The sequence below is a fragment of the Odontesthes bonariensis genome, chromosome 12, assembly GCF_027942865.1.
Source record: "Odontesthes bonariensis isolate fOdoBon6 chromosome 12, fOdoBon6.hap1, whole genome shotgun sequence".
NCBI classification, from domain to species: domain Eukaryota; kingdom Metazoa; phylum Chordata; class Actinopteri; order Atheriniformes; family Atherinopsidae; genus Odontesthes; species Odontesthes bonariensis.
Window position 1 is genome coordinate 32,059,970 of NC_134517.1, and position 21,792 is coordinate 32,081,761.

At 40.5% G+C, this 21,792-nt stretch overlaps 2 protein-coding genes across 3 annotated transcripts; one reads left to right on the top strand and one right to left on the bottom strand.

The window, feature by feature from the left end:
• Positions 1-1,501: 1,501 nt before the first annotated feature.
• Positions 1,502-15,632, bottom strand: dnajc10 (DnaJ (Hsp40) homolog, subfamily C, member 10). Of its 2 annotated transcripts, none has more exons than XM_075480122.1 (25): positions 15,566-15,632; positions 14,283-14,519; positions 14,017-14,179; positions 13,838-13,888; positions 13,553-13,635; positions 13,182-13,313; positions 11,227-11,320; positions 10,956-11,033; positions 10,670-10,713; positions 9,988-10,053; positions 9,693-9,758; positions 9,499-9,588; positions 9,308-9,412; positions 9,121-9,235; positions 8,829-8,956; positions 6,517-6,633; positions 6,321-6,422; positions 6,027-6,087; positions 5,338-5,432; positions 5,052-5,185; positions 4,694-4,747; positions 3,817-3,964; positions 3,566-3,688; positions 1,974-2,081; positions 1,502-1,879 (listed from the first exon to the last, which is right to left on the bottom strand). In XM_075480122.1, the coding sequence occupies exons 2-25, from the start codon at positions 14,481-14,483 to the stop codon at positions 1,868-1,870; spliced, it is 2,370 nt and encodes a 789-aa protein (XP_075336237.1). In that variant the 5' UTR covers positions 14,484-14,519; positions 15,566-15,632; the 3' UTR covers positions 1,502-1,867. The 2 variants fall into 2 exon arrangements, with proteins under 2 accessions (XP_075336237.1, XP_075336236.1); XM_075480121.1 differs by having other exon boundaries at positions 15,311-15,611.
• Positions 15,633-16,944: 1,312 nt separating this feature from the next.
• nup35 (nucleoporin 35) lies at positions 16,945-21,547 on the top strand. Its single transcript, XM_075478805.1, has 9 exons — positions 16,945-17,239; positions 17,963-18,130; positions 18,225-18,346; positions 18,765-18,822; positions 19,547-19,655; positions 19,745-19,814; positions 20,825-20,953; positions 21,078-21,215; positions 21,301-21,547. The coding sequence occupies exons 1-9, from the start codon at positions 17,227-17,229 to the stop codon at positions 21,376-21,378; spliced, it is 885 nt and encodes a 294-aa protein (XP_075334920.1). The 5' UTR covers positions 16,945-17,226; the 3' UTR covers positions 21,379-21,547.
• The last annotated feature ends 245 nt before the right edge of the window (positions 21,548-21,792 follow it).

The following is a 21,792-nucleotide window of genomic DNA, read 5'->3' on the forward strand; positions in this document are numbered from 1 at the left end:
TACCTCTACCTGTCGTACGAGACATTGTTTGCTGGTTTCCATAAGAAAGTACATTTAAAACAGTCAGTCATGTTTTAGTTTTTAATAATGGACTGTAATTTCTGCCAGTGAAGACATTTCAACATAACACACACACATTTTGATGCACCGAGAGTCACTTCTTCACCAGTCTGCTACTTTTTAAGTGGAGTAACTACACAGAAGAGTAACAGCAGCACCTTCTGGTTCTACTGGGAACACGCAACCACTAAAGCACGTCCAAGCCAACCAAAGTTGGTTTTGTATTGCGTCTTTTTAGGCATTGCACACAGCTTCGCTCCCTCTGTCAGCAACTTACAAACTCACAAGTTCCCAGCATGCATCACGTGCAAGCTGCCAATAGATCTGATCCACAAGATGTCCTGAGTTCTTTTTAAATCTCCTCATAACGTCTGTGTGAACACATTTTACAATATTCTCAACTGGGTGTGAACAGTGAGTCCTGGTGGACAAACTGGGAATAGCGTCAGAGATATTAAAGACTATCAGAATACATTAAAACATCCATCATCATTTCCCACTAACTGATGTGGCCCAGTTACAGAAACTGGCGTTCATACAGGTAAATCCTGCTATCACCTACAGGTGTTATGAGATTTACAGCGAGAACGAACTTGAGCTGCTACATTAAATTTGATTAGTCGTATAAAAGTAAAGCAGCAGCTATTTCAGTATTTGGCCTGACGTTAAATTCAATCCTGTTTTAAAGCGAATTGTGAGAATTAACTGTAATAAATGCAATATTTAGGTGGTTTGAACTTGAGAACCAACCAAAAAAAAGACGTCTGCAAATGCTACCTTGTACTTTAGACTTTATTTCAGAGAGTAAATTATTCAATCGGTAGAAATGAGCATTATTAGAAATGACCCCATACATCTAGAGTGGAAGATACAACACTGTTGGAATGCTACTACACCAGCAATCCCTAAACCAACTAAGAAACAACTTCCAATCCAGGAATCGAATGTTCAGAAATGGAATCTGCTATCATAACTCAAGATATGCCACGGTAAGGGGGAGCCAGGACGAGAGGTCGGGGGATACATTATCATCCCCAACATCTGAAAATGATAACCTTAACTCTAAGGCAGATTACCTGAGATGGAAGAACATGGATAACCAGGACACTTGGAGCCTGAGTGGCCCATTTCCAAGGCTAAGAGACAAAGTACCCTCTGAAAGTCTGCTAGAAGATGTAAATGCAGCACTATATGTTAAACCTACTGGGACCATCACAGAGACCAACAAGCTGGCATCCAGAGATGTTCTTATTTATTTATTTATCAAACATGATGAAACATATTTAGGAGATGTTACATACAGTAAAGAAGCGATTCCTCACATTCATTCATTCATTTGGAGGCAAAATTGTTCTTTTCTAATTTAAATTTAAATTAAACTAAAACTGTTGAAATACAGTTAGTTGTTAGTTTTAGGAAAAAAAAAAACTCATGCGTCATCTTGTTTTTTAACAGAAACAGTTTTTTATTCTGAAACGGTTTCAACATGAACAATAAAGTACAGCACTGTGGCATAATTTGGTTCAGTGTGCGAGTGCGTGTCAGTAACGTGCATTCGGTGTCCCACAGTTTTACTTCATAGAGTAAATACAAACGATGGAGACAAAAATAAAACTAACTAAAAATCAAGGCAGAAGGACTCAGTACATACAAGCACACAGCCGATCACAGTCAGTGTCTGTCAGTGTCCCAGCCGTGGTGTCGTAAAGGAGTGCTGACCGACTGATCGAGCTGGACCAATCAAATCCACATTTGTCCCCTCTCGGACCAATCAGATGACTGGTCTTTTTCACAGCTTCCTCCCCCATCAGAGCTCATCCTACAAAACGAACAAACATACAAAAAAAATCTAAACAAAAACTTCAGAGTTACGCCTCTGGTTCAGCTTGAATTTCAGCTGAAAAGACAATTACCTTTGGTGAGTCGTGTAACCGCGGCAACAGCTGCTTTAGTCGCTGTCTGATGATGTCAGCAATTCCATTAGCATCCCGGCTATTGATGTGTTCCCCGCTGTGTTCATGCTGTCACAACACACACAGACAACAGCTCAGATTGAAGCTATCATTGATTCTGTTATCAAAATCAAATTTGTACCCAGAAATACGTTTCTGCCCCTTCTGCACTTTTACACGTGCACATTTGGCTCTCTGAGGTCTCTCTGCATTTTTCTTTTTTCTTTTTCTTTCCAGCAGCTAAAGGCCAGCCTTTACCTAAATGATCTGTGGGCTCCTCAGGCTTCACAAGCAGCAAAATTGTCCCCGAAAAACTGCTCGTGTGTTCATAGCAGCTCTTGTTACAGCTAAGTTAACGGATTTGATGAAGTGGCTACTTTTAAATTACCAGCTTTAGGGCTGTGGTGATATCCCATTTTTTCATGGCACGACCATAGTTTGGGGTTTGTCAAGGTGGAAAATTGTAACCTAGGATAAGTTAGGATTTTTCAGTTTGTACGTGGATAATCTTTGTATGAAAGTAAAGGAATGTAGGACTGGATGTGTGGTTTACAACAGTTACTACGAGTTTGTTACAAATAATGTTCTTACTTTTCGTGCTGTATTAAGGAACTTTATGTATAAATTTATGGGTCAATTGTTTGATTTTAAAAATGCAACTAAAATGGCCTTAACTGTTTTAGAGTTAAGTGACTAGTTATTTGTGTTCTTTGTCGGTGCACTGCAACGAAAGCGTGTATTAACTGTTTGACTTTGTGTTTTCTTTTTGTGTGTGTGTATTTCATTGTAGTTCTTTTTTTATTTAGTTATTTAGTTAATATGGACCTTTGTGTCTGAAATAAAGGTTGATGATAAATAAAAAGATTGCTATCTGACAAATTCATCTTTGGTTTTTGAGTTTTCTGCCTTTTTGGGGGGAGAGGGGTTAAATAAATGAGAGTAGGAACTTAAGAAACGTCCAAGATTGTGATTTTATCGTGTATATTATTAAGACAACATTAATAATTCCTTCTTTTAATATCACAGTTATCACAGCATCCCAAAACTGCTTAAGTTAACCTATAAGTTAATTTTAAAACCATATTTACTAATTACTCCTCTCTTGAATGTAACATATTTTCTAACTTTGTTGCGCTGGTTTATGCTTTTGTCATGTGTGTATAATTTCAGCGGTCATGTTTAGTTAAGAGCGCTCTGCTTATCTGAGAACACTTTACATGAAAAATCTACATTTTTAGGAAAGATGCTGATGTTGGTGTTGTACTTTTCAGTTAGCCAATAATATGTGCAGAAACTGTAACCATTGTAAATAAGAAAATGGAGGACAAGCAGCCTGTGCTGTATCTGTCCACCTATGAAATGTCAATGAGATCATTACACTGAAGACAGAAAAACCCATTTTCCTGAAGCAGATGCCCGTAACACTGAACATCGCTGCTGGATGCTGTGTTTTTATCAATGTAAAAGTTGCAAGCCTGCTTTTAGGTGTGCGGTCAGATCTTTGATGAAGCATCCTCAGAGTTTCTGCAGTTAAAATGTAGGTGTGTTCTCACCCTCCTCGCTCCCAGGTATGGGTAAAATCTGACGGTTGGGTAGGCAGTGATTCCAGCTGCCTGACAGGTCTGATAATGAGCCTGACAGTCCACCTTCCCTGCCCGGATCTCCCCTTTAAGCATCTGTCCAACACCCAAAGAAAATCCCTTTAAAATCCTCAAAGAAAAGCTCGACAATGAAAACAAGTTATGTTTCATGTTAGAAAGTTGGGTAGAAAAAGAAAATATTTAGAGGAAGAAAAGCGTCTCACCCGAGCCAGGACTTCAAACTCTGGGGCAAAGTGTTGACATGGTCCACACCAGGGGGCGTAAAAATCCAGAACCCAGTGATCCCGACCGGACAGAACCTGAGATCTGAAGGTCTCTGGGGTCAGATCCACTGAGGCTCTGGGTAAAGAACTGCACACAAAATATCCAACTCAGCCACACATTTAGAAGACTCAACTTTCACCCAGTAAGAAGAAAAGAAGGAAGGAGAGATGGTGAGACAGAACAGAGGAAAAGAAAGTGGCAAGAAAGGAAGGAGAGGCGAATAAGAAAAGAAGGAAGGAGGGCAGAAAGGAATGATGGAAAGAATGAATAAGAGATGGAAGGAACAACAAAAAAAAAAAAAAAAATCAAGAAAGGAAAGAAGGAGGGGAAAATAGAAAGAAGGGATGGAAAGAGAGAGAGGAATAACGACAGATGGAATTAAATAAAGGAAGTAAAAACTAAGAAAATTTAGAAAAGTGGGAAATGGTACAAAAAAGGAAGGGAGAAAAGTAAGAAAAAAGAAGGAAAGAAACAAAGGAGCAAGAATTAGAGAAGTAATGAAATAGAAAGTGAAGCAAAGATGTAAAAAAGGAAGAAAGAAGGATGCTGGGAGAGATGGAGAGATTGAAGGGAGGAAGGAAAGAAGGAATAAAGACGGGCAGAAAAGAAAATGTAAAGAGGGAAGAAAACAGGAGCGAGGAAGGAAGGTAGGAGGAATGAAGACATAGGGAAGAAAAGGAAGCAAAGGAAGAAAGAAAGAGGGTGAGAAAACAGCAAAGCAGGAAGAATGGACAGATTTTTTCTTCTGTAAGGTAAGAAGGAAAGATGAAAGGACAGAAAGAGGGTAATAATAATGAAAGCAGACTTATATCTCACCTGAGTGCCCACGCTCTGAGTGAATGAGCATCTCTGTTCCAGCCATTATAAGTCCTGCAGACACACACAGATCCTGTTAACACTAAATTATCTTCAGCGGCTAAATGGAGGTGGTGCCAGCAGCGTCTTTTTTTGGATTATAAGAATTTTCAAGTGCTTAAATCTGTTTGGGTCGGCCACGTTCTTAATTCAGTGTTATTACTTTTGGGCCACTTAGGTTCAAGATCAGGCCCCTCGGGCATCTTCATCTTCCTTCTTTCATAGGACATTTTTGAGTCATGAAGTGTCCTATTTTTTGTGCGCTCTTTAACACAACTTGTGCACGTTGAAAATGAGCTTTTCGAAGCGTGGTACTTACGTGAAGCGGTCTGGCTGCCGGGCGCTGCCGGCGTACAGGCGGATTTCAGGGTACGCCCTCACACCCTGACTCTGGCAAAACGTCTGGAAGCGCTGACAGTCGATTGTACCAACCCGGATCTGATCCGACAGCAGCTGCGAGGTGAGAGACAGACTCGGGTTACACGGTAGTTTTTCATTTCTGTTTGGATCTGCTGTATTCTGCTTCAGGCTCTATGAGTTTTTTCCTCAGCAGTACATGCACGCTGTGTATGTTGCCAGTCTGATACGTGTAATGTGTGTTATACCCGGGCCATGCGTCTCCACTCTGGCATCAGAGCCTGACAGGGACCACACCAGGGGGCGTAGAAGTCCACCGCCCAGATCTGCCCATCAGCTCGACCTGCAACAGCGACAATCAAATCAAATCAAATCAAATTTATTTGTGTAGCGCATTTCATGTACAAAACAATTCAAAGTGCTTTACATAAAATAAAAGCATTGCAGCAGGGGTGGAAGAAGCATTAAAAATACATAAAAGAATATAAAGAGAAACAATTAATATAATTTAGATGGATTTAAAAACAAGCAACAGTCCAGATAAGTTAAAAGATATCGTGCAGATTTCATGCATAGACACATGAGAAAAGAAATGTTTGTAACCTGGATTTAAAAATGTCTACATTTGGTGAAAGTTTAATCTCTGACAATGAGCCTGTTAACATCTTAACAAACTCCTTGAGACATCTGATCCAAAGGTGGCAGCACCAAGCATCACAGCTGGTATCATGATGTGTGACGTGCCGAGATGGGATCTCACTACATTCTACATCAAAATAAACATGGTGGCTATTTCACACGCAGTAATTTGTGGACAACAAACAGGACTTCAGCAGTAGGCCTAATAATTATCCTGAATTCAGAGACCTGAACTATATTATTAGAAATTCAGATAAACATTTGTCAGATCTGAGCCACATTTTGATAAAGATTTTACCTTTCACTCTCTCTGTGAAGATGGAGGGATCAAGGACCACCACAGATGGATTAACCAGATCCTGCAGAGACAGACAGACGCTCGCTTTCATGCTGCATGTACAGAGCTCCTCAATGCAGCTCCCCCATGTTCAAGTCCCAGCCTGGGCCCTTTGCTGCATTTCCTTCCCCTCTTTCTCTGCCCTCAGTTCCTTTCAAGTAACTTTCCAATAAAGGCCACCTGACAGAGGCCTCGAGAAGATAACAGAAGCCCAAAAATATCTTCCCCCACAGGAATGGGGTCAAACTTTGTTACCTGTATGAACTCCAGGATGCCGTCCGCTGAGTGATGTCCTTCATACTCATGAACAGAGGAACGGTTAAAGATCACTGTGGTGGGATAGGCCTGAATATTGTACTGAGACACAAAGAGAGGCAGAGATGAGCACCCTGTCCATCACACAGCCTGCAGCTCATGGTCCACGGTGCAGTATGGAGATGTATGATCTTACCGTGGAGCAGAGGTTGTGGTGGATGGTGCAGTCCAGAGTACCAAACTTCATCTGTCCAGCCAACTGGATTGAAGCTTTTCTCAGCTCAGGCAGTAAAGCTCGACATGGAGGACACCACTGCACACAAGAATGAAAGAACTTACTAAGATGCTATCCAGCAAATGTTACTGCTAATGCGAGATCAGCTCTCCATCAAACCAGCACACACAATGTGTAATTTACATCTGTCCAAGTTTCTGTTCAAACACCTGATAAAGCCCTTCATTTCTACAAGAAACAGCAGCTTGTTGCATGCATGTAAAGACCATGTATATCAGTTTGCACAGAAAGAAAAATATATGTGAAAAGTGTGCTTTAAAGGTAAATTCATCTGCAACGGAAGAAATGGAACATGAGATCTGTGGGACGAAGAAACTGTAACAGAAATGTCATTTTTCTTTCATGACTCGAGTTGAACCACATTTTTACATATAGTCTTGTGGTCTAGGAGTAGAATGAGAGGCTATTTCATAGAGCTGACTGTTCCTTGGGAGGAATTAGTAGCAGAAGCATATGAGAGGAAAAAGCTTAGGTATGTGGAGGTGGGGGCAGAAGCAGAGCAGCGAGGATGGAAGGTTAGAATTTGTCCAGTGGAAGTAGGATGTAGAGGATTTGTTGCAAAGTCTGTTGTCTCATTGTTGAGGGAACTGGGTGTAAGTGTGAGGAAAATAGTGAAGGAAGTATCAGATGAGGCAGTAAAGTCCAGTCAGTGGATTTGGATTAGAGGAGTAGGGAGGAATAGGGAGTATAGGGAATTATTCACTGAGTCTGGTCCTTTTTTTTTCTTTATCACAAGTTTCTTGTGTTTACCTTAAATAACTTTAGCAGATGGTTTTAGTAATCAGCATTTGTGATGTCATGTAGGAGCATAGTCTGCACACCCTAAACCAGCAGAGGGGCCGGTTTCTGCAGATAAATACACCCACATGCACTTCAGTTCGGTCATAAGACATGATTTGCATGGAAGGTATGATTCTATCTGTTGTTTCTTTGGGTGTTTTGTGCTTCGTGAACCTATCAAATAATTGTGGTGAAAGGTTCAGAGTTCAGTTGTCAGTTTCAGAAACTAAAGTCAACTCTTTTCAGCCTTGCTCTCTATCAATGTTTGTGTTGCAGGCGAAGCATCATCACCAGCCCTGAAGGTAAACAGAGACGGGTTGGGTCATCGAGCGGTAAGGAGTGAAATATGAAACAATTTCAGGTTAGGTTTATAACTACTGACGTGGCATTTACACCTGTTTGATGAGGAGAATGAGATGTGTAAGACTTTAGCTTTTGTTTCAATACGAAGGCGATAAAGAGCACAGCACATCTAAACCATCCAGGTTAATACACACTTTAGAGCTTTCAAGCATGTACTGAGCACAAAGACCTATTTGACTCAAGTTGAGCCTATATATGCAAGAGTGATTCGATCCCAAACTGCATTGTCAGGGTGTGTTAGGGAGAAACTCCAGTTCATACGATTTCAGTCAGACTGATATGTTTATAAGGATTTAAGGTCTGGTTTCGGTAAGACGAACACAATATTTTGTTCTTTTTTTCTACTGTAATTTAAATCATTAAGTCATCTAAACCCTGAAATTTCTTCCACTTCTTGCCATCTTTGTTCACAAATGCATGACAATGACGGTCTTTGAACCGTGGAACAACCATTTCGAGGCAGGATCAAAGACATCAAAGACAACATGAACATTTTTCCAAATTAGTCGTCTTTGATCTGGGACGGCTGAGGATTGCACAGTTTTTACCGGCCTTATAACAATAACCTGTACTGTAATAACTATTCTATCCCTTATTGGATGAGAGTGGAGAGCTTGTCACCAGTGTAGTATGAGACTGCTTAGCTGGAGATGGAAGAAGTATAAAAATATAAAGCAGTCCTGCCTATATCTCCACTATACCTGCCCTCCATCAACTCTGCGAGACCTGAAACTCCTCTGAACTACTACACTGATTGATGTAGGAAAACCTGAACCAGGAACCAGCCCATAGAAGAAAAGCAACTGTACAGAGTTGCCTGTGTGTAAACTTTGTTCCAGGTCAGCAGAGGCTATTTAACAGAACTAAATATCAACAGTCAAAGGAGACACAACTGGACCGCGTCAGGTCCTGCCATGATTTGCATGGAAAAATGTAATGCAACCCAAATGTTACATGTTTTCACTCAAACCAAGTTGGTGGGGAATAAATATTTGTGTTGCAGTAATCCTCTGAGCAGGTGAAACTCATGTGTTTGATCCCTCTTATGACTAAAGCAATAAGTTACAAACCGGAGCAAAGAAATCGACCAGCCAGGGCTCCTTTCTGTGCGAAGGAAAGTTGTCCGGCCACAGGGTCGTCACGTGAGCGCGGACGCTGTCTCTCGAAAAACCCACGATGTTGTACAACACATCTTTACCTACGCAGAGTTACACAAACAGACAGAACAAAACAAAACAGACAGGAAAGAAAAAAAAAAAGATGATTACAGCTCTTTAACTGTGTTCAAAACTGAAAAAAAAGATGTTGAAGTAAAAACAAAAGTGGATTAAAGTACCGTAGAACACAGAAAAATAAACTGACCGTGGTGGATCTCAAAGTCATGGATTCCCAGTCCTTTGAAGACGGCCACGCAGGCTCTATGGATGTAGAGAGACTGACACAACTCTGAGTCTGCTGCACAGTCTACTCTGCCGACCTGGAGAGTGGAACAACTTCAGTCAGACGCACAGACAAGCAGAGACATGCAGGCGGACAGGAGGATGGGTACCTGTATGTGGTCGTTTCGTAGAAAAGCTTGCAGCTTCTTGTACTCGGCGGGGGTTCTGTCACCAAACGTAAAACTCACCAACCAGCGATGACGGGCCAGTTTTGTCTGTGGATGACCACATTTTATCACATTTATCATGAGTTAATCTGAGCCTGAAAGCTGTGGTGCGTGTCGTTGGATAGTTTGTGTACCTTGAAAGTGTCGCCGGTCAGCAGTTCCAGATCTGGCAGATGGTTGATGACCTGATTGTAGATTTCTTTACAGTCCAGAGTCTTCAGCCACTGAGGGACATGAACACCAAGTCAGTACTGTAGTGCTACACACAATTCTATAACAAACGGTACTCCGCTGTCTACACACAGACACAAACTACTCTTTGTCTTACCAGAACACTGCCTTGTTTATCCAAAGAACTTCCAGGAGGGAATAAAGCAGTCGCTCCGCTGGTCACCTGAAATACAGAAGAGGATTTAAACACCAGTACTGCAACAACTAGCTTACACTACTACAGCTGATGTAGCAAATATACTGTTACTGCTGGGGATAACTAAATGAATCCAACATCGGTGCATAGCAGCTGTGTGATCCAAAATAAAACTCGGTTTTATCTTTCCAACAAGGGACGATGGAGACCATCAACCACAAAGTTATTTCATGAGAACGGTGGTGCCTCGCCTTACCTGGAAACTGTCACAGAGCTGTTGCTGTACGGTGCAGTCCATCCATCCCACCTTAACCAGACCATCCTGCATGCAGAGACACAGAAGTCACATGATTTCAAAGTTGTAGAGTGTCTTACAGTGACAGACTGAAATCAGGACGAATCGAGCCGTGGCGCACCCCCATAATCTCAGTCATTTGGTGTAAAATGGTCATAAAACTCAATCCAGGCTGTTTTAAGGTGGTCTTTCTCACATCTCGGGGTTAAGACAAAATCAAACATGTTTAATGTAAACTTAAGTCTTATTTTTTGCTATTTGTGTCATTCAGTAATTCAGAATTTTCAACTAATGCGATGTTTCACTTCCAAACGGGACCCAGGGGAAGCTGTGGCCGAGAGTGATTTGTGTGATTTGATTTGCAAAAAACAAGGTGAACTACCGACAAAAATGTCTTCAAGCCATTAAATAAAGTGTTATCATTTCTGCTTCTTTTAATTCTAACTTTTGTTCTTGATACATTTTTGGGGGAGAATACTTTTGAATAATACGTGAAGAATACGTTTTTTTCACAAACTCAAAGAGCTGGAAATCACAGCTGTCATGGACATTGAGCCTCGCTGTGGTATTAATGTTTTTTGGTGCAATTAGCAGACGATATCTATAACTCAGACATCCTGTGCTAACCCTGCTGTGTTCTCACCAACATTCCTGCCAGCTTCTGTCTTGTTGCGGGTTCCAGACAATCTGAAAGAGACCAACAGAGACACAACAGTTCACTCTTTTACTCTGTGGTAGACGCATCCAGACATCCGAGCTTCTGTGTGAAGTCTGCAGGAACGTCACACAGAAAGAGGTGTAATTATATCTAAGATCTGCTTCACATCAAACACACGCTGTGCAAACAGACGCTGGATGTCTCAGGTGACTTTCAGACATGTGTAATGTAATTTGTGGAATTTGTCACTCATCAAGTTTGCATGTGTTACCTCCAGTGTCAGAGCAGAAGGTGATCAGCCAGCCCAGCCCAGAGGAGAATGCAATATCTATTTCGTTGAACACGTTACCTGAAATAAATCGAATTTAAAGACATAAATAATTAGGAAAAATGTGATAATAATCAGACTGAACTAAACCACGCAAAACACCTCATGACCCACATACAGTGAGTTATATGTGAATAGAAATTAAACACATGTTTGTGGAGGAGAGTTCAAAGAGGGTAAAAGCTTGTTGTGTAATTGTAAGTGATGAGCTCACCTTGCCAGAGCTGAGTGACAGTTGTTGTGATGAACTGCATGGAAAAGCGAACCAGGTCATCTTTGCTGCGTTCCCCGTTGAACTTCTCTGGTCTCTGCAGAAACACAAACAATATTTGATAATTAGCGACGACCAAACCCCACAGCAGATGTTATTCAAGCAGTTAGAAATCATTTCAGCAACTTTACAAGACACAAGGGAAACAGATCATTTAACAAGGCCTTGCAAAACAATGATGTCTTTCAGGCAATTCACAGTCTGTCTGCATTTTTTAAATAGTTGCTCATGACTAAAACTGCTTTTTACTGGCTGGGACTTTATGATTCCTGCAAACAGCCGTAGTTTGTGTTTCAAACACAGTCTAAAATCCCAGGAAAGTTAAATAAGTTTGAGTCGTTTATCTTTTGTGTTGCAGACTACAAAAATCCAGCAATATGGCACCTTCCTACATGGTTGTGCGGATGTTTTTAGAATTCAACCGCTGGTAACCAATCAAAAAACATTCTGTTTCACGGATTTGCTGCTTTGCTCTCATGTTAGCCGCTCTCTTTGCTCATTCATTCTCGAGCCCACTTGTCCACCACAAAGCGCTGTTCTGAGCATGAACGGCAGAGTTTGAGTGTCGTCTTTCAGCCGACACCTTCAGAACACCTTCAGCCGAGGATCTACTTGCCTTTTGACCTTGTACTTACGTACCCAACCAGCTCTTTTGTCAGTGGAATTGTTCACATACTTTCCTGTAACCAGAGGATCCCACTGGGGGACACACCAGCAAACTCAAACCCTATAAGATCCTCTACATTTTACATTCCAGGAAGATAAAAGATTGATTCATTTTAATATGACAGCTGGAAAACAAAACACTTGTGGGATTGTAGATGGTATTTAAGGCCCTTAATTCAAGAATGCTGCATATTCGGTCATACTTGCTACCAAACTGCATTTATTAGGAACCTTCATATTAAAACATGCATATGTGTGGAATTTATTTCTAAGTACGTACTCAACCCAAGCTAAAAACAAATATAAGGTAGACCTCGGGAAGAGGCAAATGTTTAATTAAAAACAAGTATATTCTGTCTTAAAACATATTACGAGCTATTACAGGGTATCCTCAAAAGTGCTACTTCCTCAGCAGAGCTGTTCTGCGGGGTTGTCTGTCCCTGATGTTGCAGGTGGACGGGGAAATGATCCTTCAGATGCTGAAGGTCGTGTTCTCCATATCAGTTCAATAAAACAACATCTGTGGTGAAATCAACTCTTGGACATGAGCAAATGGATCATAAATGGTGATAGTTGAGTTTTACACAGGTGAACACACAGGGTGTTTTCAGTGTGAACACTGGAGGAGGATACAGCTGTATTCATCTCTGTGACAGAATAGTCAATCTAAAAAAACAATCATGATTGTGTTTAAGATATTTTAATGACTAGTTTTCATTAAATTGAACTGCAGCTGTTTAGTTTACGTTACCTTTTATCTGTTATTTTCTTAGGTCTGTTTTACCTTTTTACCCGTTTTCTTTAAGCATCCATGTTGAGCATTTCCTTTTAGTAGCTTTCTGACTTCCTCACCCTATCAAATGCAGCATGTAATGTTCAGATGTTGAGGCAGAATATATTTTTCGCAATGAAAAAATAATCCAAACTAGTTGGGCTACCAAACGAATTCTCCCAATATCCCCTGGCTGGAGTCATTCTAATTGCTTAGATTTTTTGATTTTTTGATTTTGATTTGATTTATTTAATTGTATCATAAAAGTCTTACACACATTCAAAGACTCAAAACACAATTGAGGATAAAAACACAATAAAGTCCAGGACTTATTTCCATTGTGGTCCTCACACAAAACATTAAGACAAGACAAGCCACAACAAGACACTCACAGAGTGTATGACAAACAGTAATAAATAACATAGAATGCTCATAGATGATCAAAAAAGAGAAGACAGACCTGTCCAGCTCTGTAAATATACAAGCTGGGATAGCTGTTGATGCCTTTCCTCCTGCAGAGATGGTTGTTGTCTCCACAGTTAACCGCTCCAATCCTGATCACTCCGTCCATCTCTTTGGCAAACTCCCTCCACTGTGACACAAACAGGTCGGTTATGGAGACACACAGATGTTGGGTCATTTGGTTCACCTCATATGTTTTTTATAAAAGTTTGTCAAACACTTTAGGAATAGAAATCCAGAAATGAAATGTAATATGATAACAAAAACGGTTCTTTGAGTTTTTAAATGGACAATGAAAAGGTCACGTTCTGGAAGATCTAACTGCATTTGTGTGTTGAGTGTATGTTGAGTATTTTAGTGTTTTATTACCGTTGGAGCCAGCTGGTGACAGTGCGAACATCGTGGGAAATAGAAGTTGACAAACCAGATTTCTCCTGAGTTTACTGCTGCTTCTGAAACACACACACACACACACACACACGTCAGCTTCTTTACCACCTGTGTAATGTCTCCCGTTTCACACAGACCATTAATGTCTTGGTGACTCTGATGTCTTTTAACAACCATGAAAACCTCCCTGATGGTCACACTGATTATCCAAGTTAATAATCAATCAATAAACTCTAACACATCAGTGCGCTTTTAAAATCTTACCAAAGTCTCCACTGTCTAATGTGATGATCTCCAAATCATCATCATAGATACCTGCAAACAGAAAGATGTAAACACTGAATAATCTAAGACACCAACTTCTTCAAGGTCGAATAAATTGGGCGTTTTCATATACAACCATTTCAGGTGTTGCAAGCTGCAGTATCACTGTGGAGACTTACCAAAGTCATATCGGTAATAGTTCCAGCTCTCATAACGTCCCCCCTGTTGGTCGTCCAATCCCTTCTCTCCATACTTATCATATTTTTTTCTCAAATCTTCATCTTTCAGGACTTCGTAGGCTCGGTTCACTTTCAGGAACTTCTCGTGAGCTGAAGAGTCTCCCTAAAACGGAATTCATCTGCATCAGTTTTGTCAAGAATGCATATTTGGGGTAAATCGGAGGTTCTGTCAACATTTCTGGATTTTGATTCATAGAGTGACTCACTGGATTTTTGTCGGGGTGCATGGTGAGCGCCAGCTTCTTAAACGCCCGTCTTATCTCTCTGGTCGTTGCCTCCCTGCTGATACCCAACAGATCGTAGTAGTCTGTGCTCTCAGCGGAAACTGCCACCAGCAGGATGACAAGGAGCAGCAGCGGCAGCATGAGACGTAGGCCCTGGACCCGGGGAACTACCCTGAGCCCCATCACCACACCTCCCAGTACAACCAGAATAACCTGGAACTGGAAGAAAAAGCAGAAAGCTTATTCCCTCTTGCTATACAGAAAAGCAGGTCAGTGATTCTTGGTTTACAGTGGATAAAGATGGTGGGTGTGATAAACAATCCACTGATCCCGATCTGTTGTAGAAAACAAATTAAAACTCATACATGATATCTTACGACCCTCATTGTGATTTGTTTTAGTTGCTGCTTTGTTCGGTGTATGTGTGTGAAAATCTTGTCTCCACGTGTGGTTTCAGAGGAGTGATTTAAAGCATGGGACCGAATTGATCAAAACCAAAACTTCTGATTTAAATTAAAGGATAGATAATGGAAGATACAAACATGTTCATCCGCTTCTGTAATTATCCCCACTTTCCAATTAAGGATGCTGTTAGATCCTTAATCTATCTTACTCTGACTGAAAGAGCCTTTTATTATCTTTGATGGCTTCTCTTGTAAACTAAGTATGAATATAGCCACCATTAAATTTTAAACTGTGTAAATATTACACTGCAATAGTTCACTCCAGCTCTCTTTTCCCCATCAAATATGCTGAATACATCACCAAACACAAGAAAATAAATCCAATAAGAAATACAAACTTTCCTATAGGTTGTTTAATAGCCTAGCGCTTTCACTGTAAAATACAATAAACATGTGTCCAGCTAAAAAGCAGTTGTGACTTCTTTACATCTCACGTTTCAAGACAGACCATATGCCACAAATTTCTTAATATATGTAACAAGAAATAATGCAGACAACACCATAGCTACATGCTTATAAACATAATTAATACATTAATATATTCACCTCTGGTTAATGAGCCCAGTAGATTATCCACGGAGTTCAAGCCTAAATTCCTCAATTATTTGCCTTAAAAGCCCTCAAATAAGCTAAGCTAAGCTAACCGCTGCAGCAATAATTAATGTTACGAATTGCTAAGCCAATTAGCTGATTAGCTCCGGCGGCGCATTGAGTTTTTTGCAGTTTGCGAGTGAAGCTAAATCTAATCTTCATCTATAGTGTGCATAAGATTCAGTCTGACAAAAACGGCAGCCTTGGTACCTTAAGGCAGTCTCAACTTCTGGAAGATCCGCATCAGCGTCCGGCTCACACCGGCATCAAGCTGAACAAAACAAATATGCGTCACTTCCGATTGCTAACTTTCACAATCAAAGCCGTGCAAGACGACCAACACAGCGGATTGACAGACAAATACTTATTTTATTCACATATGCGAATAAAACCATGTATAACGTTGACTTAGATCAACTTTATTTAATTAATCTACAGTTAAACATAGTTAGACACTGTGTGTAAACATTCTATTACTTTTACTCTTTTACTTTGATAGCAGAAGCATGACGTTAACGGAAGTGACTTGATTGTTTACGTTAGCTTCGTGAAAATTGAAGCTCATAGGCCTTATTTTGATGACGTAATTTGATGCATTTAAGGGATACACGGTGTATTTATATCCCACTAGGACATATTTGTGTAACAATTTATATTCTATTAATTCATTCTTACCTCTGGACTGCTAATGTGTTCAGTTTGCGCTATTTTCATTGTATTTTATCATTTTTATTATTTCAACTGCTGTTAATGCAGTTTCGCTCTGTTGTTGTATGTAAAGGTTTACCACCAACGTATGCTTTGTGTAAAAGTGTACTTCTGTTATTATTATCTGTTAAATCTTAATTTTTCTGAAGAAAAAAACAATATTTTTCTGCGGAATTCCCAAAAAATCTAACATACAGAAATATATAATGTTAAGTTATTTTAATATTGAATTCTACAGTAGATTATCAAATCTATCTTCACTGTATATATATATACTTATATTATATTCACGTGTACATACTCACTCAATGAATAATATTTTGGATAGATGCTGCTGATGCAAAAGATGGCCACAAATCACAGACTTATAGAAGATGTGACGCATCTTTCTACAAACACTGAATAGCCTAAACTTCCTCTTACATTTCTGCTCCCTTGTGTGTTTCCCAAACAGGTCATTTTCTTGTAGAGAACAAGATGTCTTTTGATCAGTATGTCTTATATTTTAGAAAATCTGAAGTTAACTTGAGACCTTAACTTTTAATTACCTGTTTGAATGTTTGTGGTGGTTACTTTACGTTGCCTGCATCTGTTTGAAGTGTCGCCTGTGCACATGCACAGAAATTAACAATATGTGTACACAATACTCAATATGGAGGCAACCAGGGGAAGCTATTTAAGTGCATATGTGTAGCTAATGTCCTTAAATAATATCACATCACAAAAAATACATCGCATGTTCAAAGCATTAGTTTAATATTTTACCAATTAACTGGACTGTTTTGAATAGAATACAGTTGGACTGAACTGAATCTATTTGAAATAACTCAGCTCACGTGTACGCATCTTCTCACACAACGTCATCTAAATGTGCCGGAAGTGAGCAGCAGTGCTTCCGGTGTAGCATCAGCTCACTGTACCGGTATGCTTGAGCTCCGCATATAACCTGTAGTTGACTGAGACATCTGGCCTTAAAACCGCCTGAATTAACGCTATTGGATCCTTTACGATAACTTTTAGCCCCACACAAGTCCTTCAGACAGTAACAGTAAGTTGTAGTGAGAAATTTGGTCAGTTTTCCAAGCTGCGTTGGTTAGCTCTCAGCCCTTTTCTTTTCGTCACTTCCTACTTTTGAAAATCGCGGCCTCAGAAAAGAAGCAAAGATGGAGCTACAAGGTACTTCAGTTTTTATGTCTTCATGTGTTGACATCGTTTTGTTAGTGTGATTTGTTGTCATGTTAGCTCCTTAGCTGCTAACAGGAGGTTTATTTTTCTGCTCATGGTTATAATAAAGGTAAAGCACTAGAAAAGTAAAGTATAAACACCGTTGCTCATTATTTGGAACATTTCTTTATGATTGCTAACACACTTTGTCAGTGGATTTAATAAACAAACAAATCATCATTGTCATCTCTGTTAAGAAGCAATTGATTTCTCTAAAAGTGAAATCAGATATTTTTGCATTTCTTTGCTGTGTTTTTAACTTAAAAGGCCACGAAACATCTTTATTTCCAGCTCTGCATTTTTATTCTGGGATTCCACTTTAGACTTTGCATAATTAACAACTTTTCTGTGTATAAACCGAACACAAAAAATTCATGTTCGAATTCACCTGCCATTCATTAGAGTAAGCTACTATGTTTTAACAGGCTTTGAATTATACAGGTCTTCCTATCAGAAGATTATCAGACATATCAGTATGTGTGGGTTTTGGGTCTTTGGATGCTGAAGTTATCCATTTAATCTGTCCACATTCCTTCTACTCTTTCATTAAAGTACTGCGTGTATGACAGTAATTCTCGCCCTAAACCAGAAACCAGACTAACTTATTTGTTCAATCCTGATGACGACCACTTGTCCAAAATCAAAAGAAAAATCATCCATTTTTCTGTCTTTCAGTGGGTACTGAACCGATGAGTCTGGGCTCTCCCACCTCTCCTAAGACAGCGTCTGGAGCTCAGTTTCTACCTGGTTTCTTGATGGGTGACCTGCCTGCTCCAGCCAGCCCACAGCCCCGCCCATTCAGCCTTTCCACGCCCATTCTCGAGAGCACAAGTGCACATCGAGGTTGGTGGGAAGGCTCTCACAATTGCACATCAGCTGCTAACTGTTCACAGTAAATACTGTTGGTTTATTAGTGTGTTTGCTGTTTATCCTTTAGGAGGCGGTTCAGCCCTGCAGCCTGTTGTTCCCACTCCTAAAGATAAAAGTGGAGCCCCACCTGTGCGCAGTATCCACCATGACATGGTCACAGTCGGGACGCCCCTCAGTGCTCATAGGCAGGTTAGTATGCAGTTATTTAGGGTCCCTGATAACAGCCAGGTTGTGTGTATGTTCACAGTAAAAAGTTTAATGCGGTTTTCTGTAGATTGTGATTCACATTGTTATGATGAGTATCTGCCTTCATGTGGCTTCGGGAACAGATGCAGCCAGGTAGATGGATTGTAGATTAGTGGTTCCTGAATAAGAATTAATGAGGGTTAGATTTAAATAGAGGTAATGAGGCTCAGTGAGGAGCAGATGACAGATTTAGTGTGAAGGCAGAGTGAACTTTGGAAACCACTGACACGTTATTTCATTCTAAAATAAGAAGCTTTGTGTGTGAAGGAGTCTAACTTGATGATAAAGGATTGTGATAAAGGCAAGAAAAGTCTGAACATTTTAAGAATGTCTCCCTCTGCTTGTTACCATCTCTTTTCAGTCTTTTCCAGTCATGCACACCCCCCTCTCTGCACACCAGGCGTCAACTCCAGGAACAGGTACACACGGATACCATCAGGCTGTCAGGGTCATGAACTTCCACTTCATGATTAATTCTCATACATTTTTGTGATCATGTTATGCCATTAGTTGTAGTTTAGCACCCATGACTACCACCCTTTTACTGCAAAAGCAGCTCCGTTATGTTTGGCTTTGCGGTTAAATCCCTGATGTTAATGTTGTACCAAAGGCAGCTGATGGAACCTTAAAAGTTAAACCTGAGCAGAAGAAGAGTTGGCAAATTTGGAAATTGTGATGGAAATATGACATCTGAATGAAAACCCTTCTAATACTCTAAAACTTCCAGACTTTTATCAGTTCCCAGAGTCAGAACCAGACATGGAGAAGCTGCGTTCAGCTTCTATGCTCCACATGTCTGGAACAAACTCCCAGAAAGCCTCAGATCATCTGAAACACTCAGTGTATTTAAGTCCAGGCTGAAGACACACCTATTTTCAGCTGCATTTGAATAAAGCTCCAAATCTGAAGCTCGAGTTTCAAAACTTAATCACATTTTAACTACTGATTTGATCTATTGTTGTTATTTCTTTCTTTTTTGTTTAAATTTAAATCGTGCTTTTTATTTCTACTGTTTTAATGTATCTGTAAAGCACTTTGAATCACCTTGTTGTTGAATTGTGCTGTACAAATAAACTTGCCTTGCCTAATGGCTATGGAGACTGATAGTGAATCACTCCTCTTGTCTGCCTGTCTGTTCTCCAGGTGTGCAGCAGCTGTGTATGTCTCCAGCTCAGGTGGATCCCTTCTACAGTCAAGGAGAGTCTCTGTCATCTGAAGACCAGCTCGACCAGACCTGGGTCACCGTGTTTGGGTATTTATGCTGCTCGATGGATGCTGGACATCACCCTTCTGTTAGATATGCTGCTTATACATGGACTGCGTTTGTGGTTTTTTTTTCAGTTTTCCTCCAGCCTCTGCTTCCTACATCCTGCTGCAGTTCGCTCAGTATGGAAACATCCTCAAACACAAGGTGACAAACGCACAACTGTCTAAGATTCAGGGTAAATCAGGCAAGTTAAGTGCGCTGAAATGTGTCGCACCACTACAACGGTGTCGGTCCTGCCACTGTGAGCCCAGAGTAAATAAAAAGTCAACTTAAGCTGTTTTAACTCGAAAAACATTTCTATGGGGGGGGGGTTCTGTTTTTTGTTTTTTATTTGTTTCTTGGAGCATAACTGCTGTGAAAAGACCAGAGATTAACATTTTATTGCTCTGATTCATCTACTTTCTTGTCACAATTTGAGCTCTGTGTGAGCTTCCTTTTGTCTGGAGCTCCTAAAATGAACGTCTGACTTTAATCTTGTGTTCAGAAATGGTAACAACTATTCCTACAGCTGAAGTTTCTCCCCCAGAACACAGTTTAGTCTCTGGTTCCTGAAAAAGATTCCTATACTTGCCTCTATGTTATGCCTGTTACCAGAAAACCCAGACCATACGGGACAATAAAGGAGGCTGGTATTTGATTCACAGCAGTAAAGCAACAGCTTTGGATGATAGATTATATTTAAGGCCCCTAAATTGAGGATGATGGACATCTTAAACTTGGCATAGAGCAGTATTTTTTTTTTTTTAATCCAAGAGCAGAATAATTAGATTTTTTTCTTATAGTTCTTCGTTTTTGTTACGTACTGCAACTTTAACACCAACAGTCATGGTTTTTGATGCCTTGGTCTCTCTGGTCCTGCTGATCACGCGCATCCATTTATGGCCACGTTTTACCGTCCTCCTCTCTGCCACAAAGCAAAGATTGTTTTTAACTGCTGTCATGAGTGTGAGTTCAGTGGCATCTGTAGTCAGCAGATTTGAATCCAATAAAACACCTACGGTTTGTGGTATCACAGGAGGTTAGTAACGTACATGTGCGGAAAGATCTGCTGCTGTTCCTGCTAATAAAGGGCTCAGTGAGTGTGTCTGAAGAATTCAAAGCTTGGAGCTGTTTCAGGGGTACTGCGGTGAACTAAAAAGTAGATTTTCTTACAGATGGCGTCTCCTGGCAACTGGATGCACCTTCAGTATCAGTCCAGACTTCAGGCCCGGAAAGCTTTGTCCAAAGATGGAAAGGTGTTCGGCGACTCCATCATGGTGGGAGTCAAACCCTGTATAGATAAGGTCGGTACCTGTTTGACCTCCCTGTGGTGGGTCGTCTCTGTCGCCTGGGTGGCCGTTCACATCCCATGAGTTTGAAGTTTGATCCGAGCAGCAGTGAAGACGTAAATCTCTCCATTTCTCTCAGAGTGTGATGGAAAGCGGTGAAGTCGTCTCTACTCCCCTCTCCTCTTCCTTCTCCTCCTCCGCCGTCCTTCCCTCCACTCCTCGCTCCGCCATCAGGCCGCTCAGCGCCTCCTACAGGAGCTCCGGCAGCGACTACCAGGTAACCTCAGCCTGGTCCTGCTCGTGGAGCCGTCTTGATTGAAACAACATCTCTGCTGGTTGACTAAATCCGTGTCCGTCTTTAGGTGGTAGCAGACAGACAGACGCCCAGGAAGGACGACAGCTTTGTTTCCAAAGCGATGGAGTACATGTTCGGCTGGTGAAAGCTGCAGCCACAGAAGAGAGGGTGTGATTGAGAGAGGAACAGATTCACTACAATGTGCTGTTGTATGCGTGCGCGTGTGTGTGTGTGTGTTAAGATTGAGGATCAGGTCGTCTGCTTTTATATTCTGTATTTTTAATGTCTTTGTCTCAATAAATTTGTTTGTTTTATTTTAATGTTGATTTATATGCACAATAGCTAAAGAGAAGAGTGAAATAAACCTTTATTAGTCCCACAGTTGGGAAATCCACAACATGAGACATTTTTTTACTTCTGAAGTACTCAAGATAAGAACAAATGAGGCAGAAGTCAAAGGAAAAGCTCCAAACCATGTTAGAGGATGTTTCTTATCCGTTTAAACAATCCGAATTAATGACAAAGAGTTCCCCAAAAAATATATTGTCTTATGAAAAAA